The following is a 14,733-nucleotide window of genomic DNA, read 5'->3' on the forward strand; positions in this document are numbered from 1 at the left end:
TCTCTGTCTGATATGCAAAACCATTGCATCTTTTATACTTACATGTAATCCTTCATGCTAATTCTACAAAACCCTGGCCTGAAATGACTTTTACCTTCCTTTCCAAATGTGACTTCTTGGATTACTGTTGTCCTTCTTTGATTACAAGAACATTACGTTGGATTGCCTTCTAGCAGCACCAGTTGTCCCTGCACTTTTAAACACCATGCAGCTTTAAAGAAGACCAGGGCTCAAGGTGCAACTACCGTCCTCCTATTCAGTGATCTGGTGACTAGGCAACTTGCTCCCAAGCTAGGGATACCACTTAACAGCTACCCTTGGCATGTCTCTTCTCTAATGGCAGGAATTATTGCCCACCAAACTCTCCAGTTTTTGTCCTCAACACATCTCAAACATAGCTAATCCACCGCAGCTCTCTCTACATATAAATACTCAGATTTAGTCACCAAGTGTAAAAAAAAAAAGATCCAACTCATTTAGCATCATTATAGTGTATTTGCATATCATACTTCATATGCAACACTACAACTCCCTTGCCAACTTCTACCATAATGGTAACTTGCACTTATAGGAGTTTGTGTAGTTTTGTCAAGAATACATATGTATGTCAGTCAGTCAGTCAGTCATTTTCCAACCCGCTATATCCTAACACAGGGTCACAGGGGTCTGCTGGAGCTAATCCCAACCAGCACTGGGCACAAGGCAGGAACAAACCCCGGGCAGGGAAATTATGTAAGATTTTCGGGAAAGGAATTCGATTCCATGGATAAACTGTTGCCAAATAAAAAGAAAATCTTCTTCTTCTTTTGGTATTTCCCGTTAGGAGTTGCCACAGCGGATCATCTTCTTCCATATCTTCCTGTCCTCTACATCTTGCTCTGTTACACCCACCACTTGCATGTCCTCTCTCACCACATCCATAAACCTTTTCTCTTCCTTCCTCTTTTCCTCTTCCCTGGCAGCTCTACCCTTAATATCCTTTTCCCAATATACCCAGCATCTCTCCTCTGCACATGTCCAAACCAATCTCATCTCTCTGACTTTGTCTCCAAACCATCCAACCTGAGCTGACCCTCTAATGTACTCATTTCTAATCCTGACCATCCTCGTCACACCCAAGTGCAAATCTTAGCATCTTTAACTCTGGCACCAGCAGCTCTCTCTTCTGTATAGATAGTGTGGAATGAGCCCTGGACATAGACAGGTAGACGTGTTTAAACACCACCACACGTTTATTTACAGTCCTAATATTTACAGTAATAAGTGCACACAAAACCCCCAAGACTCCACAAAGTCCAGGCCTCACACTTTAATGCCTCACTCTTTAGGCTGCCTCCACTCCTCTCCTTCAAGCTCTGTCCATCTCCTCCCTGACTCCAGCCTTGAATGAAGGGAGGCGGCTCCTTTTATAGTCACCCGGATGTGTTCCAGGTGCTTCCTGGCAATCTTCCACCGGCACTCCCCAGTGTGGCAGAAGTGCCGGCTGCATACCCAGAAGCACTCCGGATGTCCCCAATCCTCTTCCCCCCAGCACTTCCGGGTGTGGCGGAAGTGCTGAGGTCCAGGGCTCTGTAGGCATTGGGGCGCCCCCTGGTGGTCTGGAGAAGGCACAAGCCCTCCTCCGGACCTCCTGGGCTTCCCAGCTGGGTACCACCCCCAGCCACATGCCACAATAGATTCTGTATATCTCCAACCCATATAATATACCTGGTCTCACTACCATCCTGTACACCTTCCCTTTCACTCTTGCTGTCACAAATCACTCCTGACTCTTTTCTCCACTCCCACTCCACCCCATCTGCACTCTCTTATTCACCTCTCTTACACATTTCCCGTTACTCTGAACTGTTGATCCCAGGTATTTAAACTCATTCACCTTTGTCAGCTCTACTCTCTGTATCCTAACCACTCCTGTGACCTCCCTTTCATTCCCACATATGTATTCTGTCTTCTTCCTACTGACCTTCAATCCTCTCATCTCTAGAGCATATCTCCACCTCTCCAGGGTCTCCTCAACCTGCTCCCTACTTTCGCTACAGATCACAATGTCATCAGCAAACATCATAGTCCACGGGGACTCCTGTCTAATCTTATCTGTCAACCTCTCCATCATCTTTGCAAATAAGAAAGGGCTCTGAGACGATCCCTGGTGTAATCCCACCTCTACCTTTAATGCATCCATCACTCCTACAGCAGCAACTACAACAGCATTTATTTCTATAGCACATTTTCATAAAAATAATGTAGCTCAAAGTGCTTTACATGATGGAGAAAAAGAAAAAAGACAAAGTAAGAATTAAAATCAGAGAACACTAATTAACATAGAATAAGAGTAAGGTCCGATGGCCAGGGAGGACAGAAAAAACAAAAAAAACTCCAGACAGCTGGAGAAAAAATAAAATCTGCAGGGGTTCCAGGCCATGAGACTGCCTAGCCCTCTCTAGACATTTCTACTTAACATAAATGACCTCAATCGGTCCTCATTGTATTCAGGGTTCTTCTGGAAGGACTTGATGATGACGGTCACGTGGACTTCTGGCCTTTAATCCATCAATGTAGGGACATCATGGTGTTTTGATTAGATGGTGGTGGCGCAGGTGACCACCACAGAAAAACGGAGAAAGAACAGAAGAGTAATTTTCCAGACCTCACCACTGCAACACTTCCCTCATACATATCCTGTACAACTCTTACATATTTCTCTGCCACTCCCAACTTCTTTATACAATACCAGAACTCCTCTCGAGGCATATGCTTCCTCCAGGTCTACCAAGACACAATGCAACTCCTTCTGGCCTTCTCTATACTTCTCCATCAACACCCTGCAGAGCTAAAATCGCATCTGTGGTGCTCTTTCCTGGCATGAAACTATACTGCTGCTCTCTAATCATCACCTCCATTCTTAAAATACCTTCCACTACTCTTTCCCATAGCTTCATGCTGTTGCTTATCAATTTCATCCCCCTGAAGTTACCACAGCTCTGCACATCCTCCTTATTCTTAAAAATCAGTACCAGTACACTTCTTCTCCACTGCTCAGGCATCCTCTCACTTTCGAAGATTCCATTAAACAATCTGGATAAAAACTCCACTGCCATCTCTCCTAAACACCTCCATGCTTCCACAGGTATGTCTTCTAGACCAACTGCCTTTCCATTCTTCATCCTCTTCATAGCTGTCCTTACTTCCTCCTTGGTAATCCAGTGTACTTCCTGATTCACTATCTCCACATCATCCAACCTTCTCTCTCTTTCATTTTCTTCATTCATCAGCCTCTCAAAGTACTCTTTCCATCTACTCAACACACACTCCTCACTTGTCAATTCGTTTCCATCTTTATCCTTTATCACCCTAACCTGCTGCACATGTTTCCCAGTTTGGTCCCTCTGTCTAGCCAATCAATAGTGTCCAACCTCTCATAGAGTTCATCATACACCATTTCTTTAGCATTCGCTCTCTTCTCTTACGCCTTATCTCCTTGTACTCTTGTCTACTTTCTGCATCTCTCTGACTATCCCACTTCTTCTATGCCAACCTCTTCCTCTGTATACTCTCCTGTACTTCCCCATTCCGCCACCAGGTTTCCTTTTCCTCCTTCCTTTGTCCAGAAGCACTCTTCTTGCTGTCAGCCTTACTACTTCTGCTGTAGTTGCCCAGCTGTCTGGTAAGATTGCCACCCAGTGCCTGTCTTACCTCCTCCCTGAACTCAGCCTTGCTGTCTTCCTTTTTCAGCTTCCACCATTTGATCCTTGGCTATAAAATTAAAATTTACAGATTTTTAAAAAGAAAATAATAAGTATATACTTTTTCTTTTAGTGTCCATTTCAATCTGCGATTATATATTGTAAGTGAATCAACCATGCTCTTAATCCTTTAAAGACTTGTAAGACCTTGTTACAGGAAGAACAAAGTTGATGAAGTTTTGGGGATGGATTTGATGGTTCCACAGTTCTTAGAATGGGAAAAGTCTGGTGAGCCTAAGCAAACAGACTGAACAGCCCTGCCCTGGGTGGTTTACAGTGCACTGCATCGCTAGCATCATATTGGCAATGTTATCACATGATGGTGTGATGCTTTGATTTAATTGCTGAGACTGATGGTACATCATCTAATTTGACACACAGATGCTTTCTATTTATAGTCCTGTAGGTAAAGGCTCTTCCATCTCATTTTTTTATTTTTTCATGAGAATTATAGAAATGCCCATAGTATATGAAAATGATTATACTTGAAACTGCAATGAAACAGCATGGTTAGCTTTGTGAGAAGCTGTTTCTCTTAAGTGCATTTGTCTTATTTCCAGTATTAAATGATATTGAATCATTGTTAACAATGCTAGTAAAAGTTGTTGTTTTTCTGACAGAATGAAATTTTTTTAAAAACATTCCATTTTTTAAAATAGCACTAGAAGTCCAAAGTAACTATTTTTTAAGATTACTTTTGAGAGAAAAAATGAGAAGAACCTTGGAAACTGATTTATAATTCTTAAGAATATTAGAATTGAAAGCTGATTAATTAATTTCTGATGACAACTACTTTGAAGGAATTAAGATTCCTTGTAAAGATGTATAAATTGTACAAACAAAAAATAATAAAGTTTGGTGATCTTGGAATTGGATTAAATCTAAGGCATATTTTTTTATTTCAGGATCCATAATAAATTAATTTTTATGTTTCTAACATGATGTTAGCAAGAAGAGTTACAGTATGTGTACCAAAAACTGAATCTGCAGGCTAACTATGCTATTTAGTTGTTGCATCTACTTTTCTCAGCTAAACCCTGACAGCGCTGGCTTCATATTGTCCTGATTTAAAAAAAAGGAAGATTGTTTCCTAAATTTTTAAGTACTGTAGTTGTCAAAACAGCTTGCATGTGCAATAAATCTTGCTTGTGTTTTCAGACAGCACCTTGAATGAGACTCTCCGTATGACAGCAGCTCCCTTTATAACCAGGGAAATTCTTCAGAATATGACACTGACTATGGCTGATGGTCAGCAGTACAATTTGAGGAAGGGAGAACGAATATGTCTCTTTCCCTATCTGAGCCCACAAATGGATCCTGAGGTCCACTATGAACCTGAGGTAAATGTACCTACATTGATGGAGGTTGCAGAGGGAACTAAACTTGACACAGTACTTAAATATTCATTTGTATTGTTCCTAATTTGAATTTGTGTATAAATTCATTAGCTCACTGTGTTTTATCTAATGTTGTATGTGTCACATGCCATCATTTCCACATCAAGTGCTTCCTAAGTCCAAATAAATCAATGAACATTATTAGGGACCAAGCTGTGCTATCTGTGTTATGGTCCTTTCCTACAGTAGAATGGTTTTCTTCTGTCACTGATGGGGGTGACAGTCTTAACCCTTGTCAAGAATATTTGGAGAACCCATTTGTTAGTAGTTAAACCACCTGTTCTATCCTAAAATGATATAATTGAAAATATGATGTTCTTGGAAGTTCTGGCCTCTTGCTTTGTGTTTGATGCCACATTGCACTGAATGCTGCTTAGACAAGGTCTGACTCTTTGGCCAGGAATTCTAGCTACAAGCTACAGTGATCTGGTGAAGATTTAAGCAATGTAGTCATTCAGAGCTATGTAAAAATGCGTATTGAAAATAAATCTAACTCAATATATCTTTAATAAGGCTGAATGACAAAGTCTGTAGTCTCTATGGTAGTCAATTACCAGTATTACACCAATACTACTAAAAGATTGTGCTTCAAAATAAAATAGTACTCAGCATAAATTAGACATCTACGATAAATATGAGGTACAAACAGGAATTCAACCTTATGCATATGAGAGCCAGACCCTGCAGCCAGCATCTGTTAGTGCAATAAAGTCAGTAAATACCCAATGCTGTATTAGCAAGAGATGGAGTTTTCCTTCATTCATTATGGAGTAATGTATGATTTTGGTTCTCTCCTTTTGGCTGCTTCAAAGGGTGTTTCTAAATGTCAGTGTTCAGTACGTTCCACTTAATGCATGACAGACAGCTAGCTTTGCCCTTTTTTACTGTAATTGTTGATTATTTATTGACAATTTATTACAGTTTGCAGTTTCAGAAGGAGCAGAAATATTTTTGAGTACATGTCAAGGCTGATCTCCATAACATGTATTTACCATCAATACAAGAAATGAAAAATTGTGACTTACAGATGAGTTCTGGCATTCTAGTTAGGTAGTTGAGCTACCATTGTCCTTCCCTTTATGTAATATTCAAGGTTCTAAATTATCCTTTCTGAAGTCAGTCATTTCAATTATTTTTTACACTGAATATTTCCTTTTATAATTAACCACTATTAAACTCAAGGTATATTATTAACTTTCCAGAAGATGTACAGTGCATCCGGAAAGTATTCACAGCGTATCACTTTTTCCACATTTTGTTATGTTACGGCCTTATTCCAAAATGGATTAAATTCATTTTTTTCCTCCGAATTCTACACACAACACCCCATAATGACAACGTGAAAAAAGTTTTCTTGAGGTTTTTGCAAATTTATTAAAAATAAAAAAACTGAGAAATCACATGTACATAAGTATTCACAGCCTTTGCTCAATACTTTATCGATGCACCTTTGGCAGCAATTACAGCCTCAAGTCTTTTTGAATATGATGCCACAAGCTTGGCACAGTTTTGCCCATTTCTCTTTGCAGCACCTCTCAAGCTCCATCAGGTTAGATGGGAAGCATCAGTGCACAGCCATTTTAAGATCTCTCCAGAGATGTTCAATCGGATTCAAGTCTGGGCTGTGGCTGGGCCACTCAAGGACATTCACAGAGTTGTCCTGAAGCCACTCCTTTGATATCTTGGCTGTGTGCTTAGGGTCATTGTCCTGCTGAAAGATGAACCGTCGCCCCAGTCTGAGGTCAAGAGCGCTCTGGAGCAGGTTTTCATCCAGGATGTCTCTGTACATTGCTGCAGTTATCTTTCCCTTTATCCTGACTAGTCTCCCAGTTCCTTCCGCTGAAAATCATCCCCACAGCATGATGCTGCCACCACCATGCTTCACTGTAGGGATGGTTTTGGCCTGGTGATGAGCAGTGCCTGGTTTCCTCCAAACATGACGCCTGGCATTCACACCAAATAGTTCAATCTTTGTCTCATCAGACCAGAGAATTTTGTTTCTCATGGTCTAAGAGTCCTTCAGGTGCTTTTTGGCAAACTCCAGGTGGGCTGCCATGTGCCTTTTACTAAGGAGTGGCTTCCGTCTGGCCACTCTACCATACAGGCCTGATTGGTGGATTGCTGCAGAGATGGTTGTCCTTCTGGAAGGTTCTCCTCTCTCCACAGAGGACCACTGAAGCTCTGACAGAGTGACCATCGGGTTCTTGGTCACCTCCCTAACTAAGACCCTTCTCCCCCGATCGCTCAGTTTAGATGGCCGGCCAGCTCTAGTAAGAGTCCTGGTGGTTTTGAAATTCTTCCACTTACGGATGATGGAGGCCACTGTGCTCATTTGAACCTTCAAAGCAACAGAAATGTTTCTGTAACCTTCCCCAGATTTGTGCCTCAAGACAATCCTGTCTCGGAGGTCTACAGACAATTCCTTTGACTTCATGCTTGGTTTGTCCTCTGACATGAACTGTCAACTGTGGGACCTTATATAGACAGGTGTGTGCCTTTCCAAATCATGTCCAATCAACTGAATTTACCACAAGTGGACTCCAATTAAGCTGCAGAAACATCTCAAAGATGATCAGGGGAAACAGGATGCACCTGAGCTCAATTCTGAGCTTCATGGCAAAGGCTGTGAATATTTATGTACATGTGCTTTCTTCATTTTTTTATTTTTAATAAATTTGCAAAAATCTCAAGTAAACTTTTTTCATGTTGTCATTATGGGGTGTTGTGTGTAGAATTGTGAGGAAAAAAATGAATTTAATCCATTTTGGAATAAGGCTGTAACATAACAAAATGTGGAAAAAGTGATGTGCTGTGAATACTTTCCGGATGCACTGTATACCAGAGATATGCATTAATGATGTAATAATTTACAGATGCAAAATATATTGCTACTTAAAGCTCACCTTTGCACACTAAACTAGAATATTCATGTAATAAGCCACTATATTTTGATTAGCCACTGTGGCACCAATAGATTTTGGTTGCCAGGGCAGTTGTACTGTTAGAGTTTTCAGAGCTCATTGACAATAAAGTAGCAACAAAACAAACTGATCTCTGCTTGAAGGGAAGCTGACAACCCATTTATTAACTCTCACAAAGCTTGGGGCAGCAATACCTTGGCATCACTCCCTTAACCACTCGCAGGACACAAGATCTCACTTAAACCTCAAGTCTATATATATTTATATATATAGCTTGTGGTCTCAAGACTTGTGCCCCAAAAACCTTGTTTACACAAGATTAAAAAGACACTGCTTTTTGGATTTCAGGATACCGTATAAACACTTCATCATACTTCTTTAAATTTGAAAGTGAATTCTTGAAAACAGAGACTTCTTTGGGTTCTGATTTCAAATACGACCATAGGGAAAGTGCACACTGAGTTACCTTGTCTCAGCAGTGAGTAGGAAGCATGGGAATGACCTACCAAATGAGCAGCAGAAGGTGCACTATTGCACTTTTATTTTTAAATGAATTTTACGGCATTCTGCTTACAGCATTTGATCAAGGCCGAACTATAACTAAGTTGACAACTCAACAGATTGGTCTATTTTAGAATTTGCAGTAGTTTGGTCTATGGAACAAGGACTTGCCAGAAACTGTAATAAAGAAAAAAGTATAGTATTTGACCGATAAATGTACTGAAGTATAAAAGTAGCCCTAAATGAAATTTACTCCAGTGCAGTACACGACCCTGAGCTGTTTTGTCATGTGGTGGGGGCAACAAAATTGCTGTACCAGTGCATGCTTCCCTAACCTGACCTGACCAGTACGAATAGATGAAAAATGAACTTAAGTAAAGTAGCTGAATGTGCTTCATTATTTTATATCTCTGGTGCTAAGAAAATTTACAATCCAAAAAGTCAGGCTGAATGTTTTACAACAATTAACTATCAAGTAAAAGTAAATTCAAATGCCATCTCTGGCTCACACAAGCAAGTGGCTCCACTGTTTGGCATTCCTGGTAATATTTTAAAATCACACACATTTTATCGATATTTAGTAGTACTAGGTTGTTGTACCGTGTTAGCCATTACGAATGTAGAGAAAAGCCAAGAAAAATGACACCTTTTATTGGCTAACTAAAGATTACAATATGCAAGCTTGAGGCAACTCAGGCCCCTTCTTCAGGCAAGATGTAAGGGGCCTGAGTTGCCTCGAAAGCTTGCATATTGTAATCGTTTTAGTTAGCCAATAAAAGGTGTCATTTTGCTTGGCTTTTCTCTACATCAATATTTAGTAAATACATTTTTTATTTATCTATGCAGTACATTTATTCTTTTTCTGAATTTCCAAACTGCAATCTCAAGCCAGGGTCATAGCTCAATCCAGTTCAGTTTATTCTTATTTAGCACACACTTATAAGATAGCTGGTCTTTACACAATTGAATAATGTCAAGCTAAATAAAAAAAAAAAATCAGAACCTTATAATCTGTTTCTTTGTCACAGAAATTCAAGTATAACCGATTTTTAAACCAAGACGGCTCCCCTAAAACAGATTTCTTTAAAGGGGATAAAAAGCTTAAGTACTCCAACATGCCATGGGGAGCAGGGAGAAATATCTGTGTGGGACGACAATTTGCAATCAACAGCATTAAACAGTAAGTATCTTGAAGTATGTGGAATTTCTGCTTTTTGAATTTTTTGCTTTTGTATCATGCTGGGACTTTACTAGACTTCTGGGACCCCTAAGTGGTTTGTCTATTTTGGGAGAGCACTTCTCTTCACCTTTCCCCTGTTTGTGGCATTGCTTTGAGACCCAAAGTGTTCTCTTAATTTGCTTATGCCAAGAAACTGCCATATTATATCATGCAACAAAGTGATTATAACTTCAGAAATCTGAGTGAAGTTTGTCTTATTTCTTCCCGTGTTCTTGCGCCATTTTCCCTGATGCTCCTTTACTTTCACACTCCAAAGACAAGTGTAACATGAACTCTTGTGTCTGGATTGGTTGGTATGGATGTTCATGGGTACATGCATGAGTTTCATCTGCCTTGATCGAGACATTAGCTTTGTAGACCTTGGTGTAACCTAAAGTAGACTCAGAAAATACAATCCATCAACTAAGCACTGCCTTTTGCTGTAGTTTTGTATTTTTTAAGAAAGTGTGAATATTCTAACCAGTGCTACATTTTAAAAAGTTTTCTTCAGACTTCAAGGTATAAGTAACAATCTCTAATTAGATTTTCAGGCATTATTGTATAAAACATATTATATGACTTATCACTTACTACCTTAACTCCTTAAATATTTGAATTTCTTTAAATATTTAATATCATTGAAGATCAATGCCATTACAGGCATAACATCAAGTTTTATTCTTGATACAAAAGTAACTGTAACATAACACAACATTTTCAGAACTGTTTAATCCAATTCAGGATCACAACGGTCAGAGCCTACCCTTGGCACAAAGCAGGTAATGAACCTTATCAGAGTGTCAGTCCATCTCAGGGCTTTGGCACTCAAGCACCACATCCACACTGACATTCTCAGGGCCAATTTAAAGTTGCCAATTACCAAAACATGCATGACTTTCAGGATATGGGGGAAGAGCCAGAATGCTCAGAGAAAAGCTCCCACAAACTCAAGAAGAGTGTGTAAACTCAACACATGAAACAACGAGTATGCAATTTAAAGCCAGAATACTGGATGTTCCTATTCATCACAGAGAAACATGGAAACTCACCACAGAGATCATAATTTGGTCATATAATTTGTAAAAACTGCTAATTCGATTCAAATAAATGGATAATTTGGTCACTTTACACTGAAGATACGAGTAACGTTCAAACAGTTTCCACACTTTTTAAAAATTCTATTTATTAAGATTTTCAAAAACAAATGACATCACTTTTCTACATAGTCACCTTCCTTTGTAATGCAATTTTCCCAGCAATGTAGCAACTTTTTAATGTCCAATTACTCCTCCTCCCACCTTTTCCAATGAAAATATTAAAGTACGGAAACATTTTGAATGTCCTTCGTAATTTATTCCAAGAAAGCCAGAAACAGTTTGTCACATATACAACCAGCTGTTATTCACTTACTAAATGCTCTATTATAATACATTTTTGAGTCAAATTATTAAATATAACAGATAAGAACTGAAATCTGATAAATTGCTGGGCTGAACTTATTCAGTTAACATAAGCAAAATTACATATTTTACTTCCCTTTAAAGGTGTCTTAGGTTGTGATAAATTATATAATTGTATATATTATCTCTATAGAATAAGGTCTGTGAAGAATACAGTGAAATGTCATAAAGCACAAAACATATTCACATGCTTTAAAACAGTGCTGCTTGAATGCAGTGAGCCATGCTGTAAATCTGGCATTCACAATATATATAATGTCATTACATCTCTATATAAAACACCACAACAGCAGCAAAAGAAGATAATTTTAACAAACAAACAATAAAGTGGCTGTATAAACTCAGAAAGAAAGAAATAAATGCTAAAAGGAGAAAGAATAACAGAACCAAGTTGAAAAAATTTAGAAGCTACTGATATATTCTTGAAAATGTCTTAATTATGGCTAAGAAAAACGTAATAACATCTCACTCAAAGCAAATTGTGCAATACAATACATTTTTAGTACTGTTTTCCAAAAACATAACACAGATGTTTCTTCAGAAAACCATTCACGTTTGCTTTATGGCTCATTGATAAAACTAACCAATTCCGATGTACTGTACCATCTAATCTCTAAATATCTGAACAATTAGACTGTGAGCATCTATACATGGAAGCATGCAGATCACATTATATCAGCTTAAATGTTTCATCTTATTTGTTATGAAAATTGTTTGGATTTTTATAAAAGAAATATGGATTTTTAGGGCCAGTCCTATATCATATGGTTGTGTCTATTTCAGCCAATCCCCCCCCAACACAAACACACAAAACACAAACACACAAAACCCAAGACATTTTAAATACACATATCTTTGGGATATGGAAAGGAGTCTGGGGTACCAGGAGAAATCTGTGAACTTTATGCATCCACAAACAGCAACCAATATTGTATTCAAACACATAGTGTGCAATAAAGAGAACAGGAGACTCAAAAAGGTTTGGGGATGGCCACCACGTATACTGAAAAAGCAGCAAAAAAAAACATGTTGTTACAAGTGAAATTCAAAACAAAACTGAGTACAGCTAGTGAAACAGAGAATTTTATAATGGTCGAACACAGGCAGGGGATGGAATAGGGTGGCTGGAAGAGGAAGTGATGTCTTCAGTAAGTGGGATCTGAGGAGGACGATATCATTAGGGATGGAAGAAAGTGATGTCATCAGAGGGAGGGTTGGTGGTGATGTCATTGTTTGGCTGGTTCTTCTGTTGGTCTGCAGATGGACAAAAGGAGTAAGAATCAGATGAAAGCGCCAACTCCAGGTCTGGCTGAGAAATAACATCACTTGAGCCCATCAACCTTCTCCCAAGCACACGTGTGTGATGTGCTACCACTGTGCTAATGTGCCACTGAAAAATTTATTTTAATATGCCAACTGTTTGATTAAGACAACTGTAATCCATTTTCTATTTTTCCCTTCTACAGGTTTATCTTTATCATGCTTATGGCCTTCGATGTGGAGTTGTGTGATTCCGAAGCTTCTCTTCCAGAGGTAGATGTGAGCCGATATGGATTTGGAATGTTACAGCCCAAAAAGGACATAAAAATTCGCTACAGGCTAAAGATGAGAAATTTTACCTGAAGAGCGCCACTTTGTGTTACTAATTACAATGTAATTGTATATTTGCTGTGTCAGACCTACACTTCCCTGGTGTTGATGTGTTGGTGCACACCCTATTAAGGACTTGTCCGATCTATTTATTTTTTGTTGAGCTCAGAACCATACAACTCTGAGTTGTAATGAATGAGTCTGACAATGCTTGAACAAATGCTCTGTTTTATATAATAATACAGGCTTCTCCCAAGTTACAAATGAGTTCTGTTCCTGCCAACATTCATAAAATAAGAGGAATTTACAATGGAAATGTGCATTTAAGAAATTATCGACACAAATGCACAAGACTTTAATTATTTAACAGAAACATGTATAAAGTGTATTAATAAAATGACAGTGATACAATATTACTATAATTTAAATTAAAAAACACAAAAAATGTAAAATAAAATGAACTACGGCTAAAGATAGCATTGTAACGAACACAGCAAATGACAGTTAAGCCCAAGAACGGGCATATTAATTTATCACTGAAAGATTGTACACCATACTCTGAGAAGTAGCACCTTCCTGCTGTTATGGCCACAAGAAACATCTCTTAAAAAAAATAAACATCCAATGGATTATAATGCAAACCAAAGGGACAAGACGCCAGTGCCTACAAGGACACTTTTTTTTGCATGGTTGTATAAAAAGAAGGTGCATTATTAAGTCAATATTCACATTCGTTGTAAAGTTAAAAGAAAGAAGACCTTCAACAGCCCACAAAAATTGTATTACACGTTACTAGTTACCAACTGAACTGTTACTCAGCACACCATTTTCTAATAACAGTGCTCTGACCAAAGCTCTAAAAGGTTCATTTGCTTTTATTATTTTATTAAATAGCAACTATACTTTAATGAAAGACCACACAAAATATTTATTGATTTTATTGCACATGTCAAAGTGTTATGTGGATATATTTTAAGGCCTGGGCACAGATGTAACTCTATGAGATCTTTTATGTCCACTTATGCGCAACTACACCTTAAACCAGGGGTCCTAAAGTCTGGTCCTGGTGGGCTGAATTAGCGTTAGGTTCTTGTTGCTTAATTAGAAGCAAATCCTTAAGGTTAACAAAACTTCTAATTAAATGTATTGTTGTTTAGTATTTTCATTCTGCCGTCGTTCTTGTATTATATATTTTTCCTAAATGCCATGCACAGGTTAGTAATTCTTAGTAAGTCTATTACTTTTTATACTTCAACTACCAGATATTTTATTGAAAACAGATACTTCATGATATAACAGTTGTAAATAGGACCAAGTTAGAAGATGAACTGTTGGTTTTTATTTCTTTTGCATGTCATTGTTAATCGGAAACTGTTTCAGAAAACAAGAAGCAATTTAAAAACTGTGAATGGAGCTGTTTAAGAATAAAAACAGCAATTAAGGTTTTGGAAACCTAAAAACCAAGTCAAGCCAATGTAGCAAATAAATGCTGCTTGAGCTGTAACTGGTTCAGCAGCAATATTGGCTTCTAATCAGGAAACGATTGGGCTGGAACAAAAATCTGCAGCTAGTGCAGCCCTCCAAGACTAAACTTGAGAATTAGATAGTATATCAGAGAACTACTTCCGATTCTTCTACTTTTCTAAAGTGTATAAATTCCAACTTTAAAAAGAGGAATTCAATTGTTAAAAAGTGATGTAACCAAGTCAAGATGAGAATAAGACATTGGTAAAATGATTCAGTTAATGTCTGTCTTTTAAGTAATTTGCTTTGATGTACTGAACTGCAGTATTCTAAACTGTCTCTAGTCTGCTATGTCTGCACAACCACACTTTTCATAATTTTACAGCTTCTTTATTCCATTATTTTAAGGACAAAATTAAAAATTTACTCTGAACCATC

At 38.3% G+C, this 14,733-nt stretch overlaps 1 protein-coding gene across 1 annotated transcript in view; it reads left to right on the forward strand.

Moving 5' to 3' along the window:
• Positions 1-14,376, forward strand: part of ptgis (prostaglandin I2 (prostacyclin) synthase) — a 69,562-nt gene extending 55,186 nt beyond the window's left edge. Inside the window, exons 8-10 of the mRNA XM_039735343.1 lie at positions 4,902-5,083; positions 9,591-9,742; positions 12,708-14,376. Of these exons, the coding sequence (XP_039591277.1) occupies positions 4,902-5,083; positions 9,591-9,742; positions 12,708-12,864 (491 nt within the window). The 3' untranslated portion in view covers positions 12,865-14,376. The remainder of the gene's footprint in view (positions 1-4,901; positions 5,084-9,590; positions 9,743-12,707) is intronic.
• The last annotated feature ends 357 nt before the right edge of the window (positions 14,377-14,733 follow it).

Source organism: Polypterus senegalus, chromosome 14 (genome assembly GCF_016835505.1).
Source record: "Polypterus senegalus isolate Bchr_013 chromosome 14, ASM1683550v1, whole genome shotgun sequence".
NCBI lineage: Eukaryota > Metazoa > Chordata > Cladistia > Polypteriformes > Polypteridae > Polypterus > Polypterus senegalus.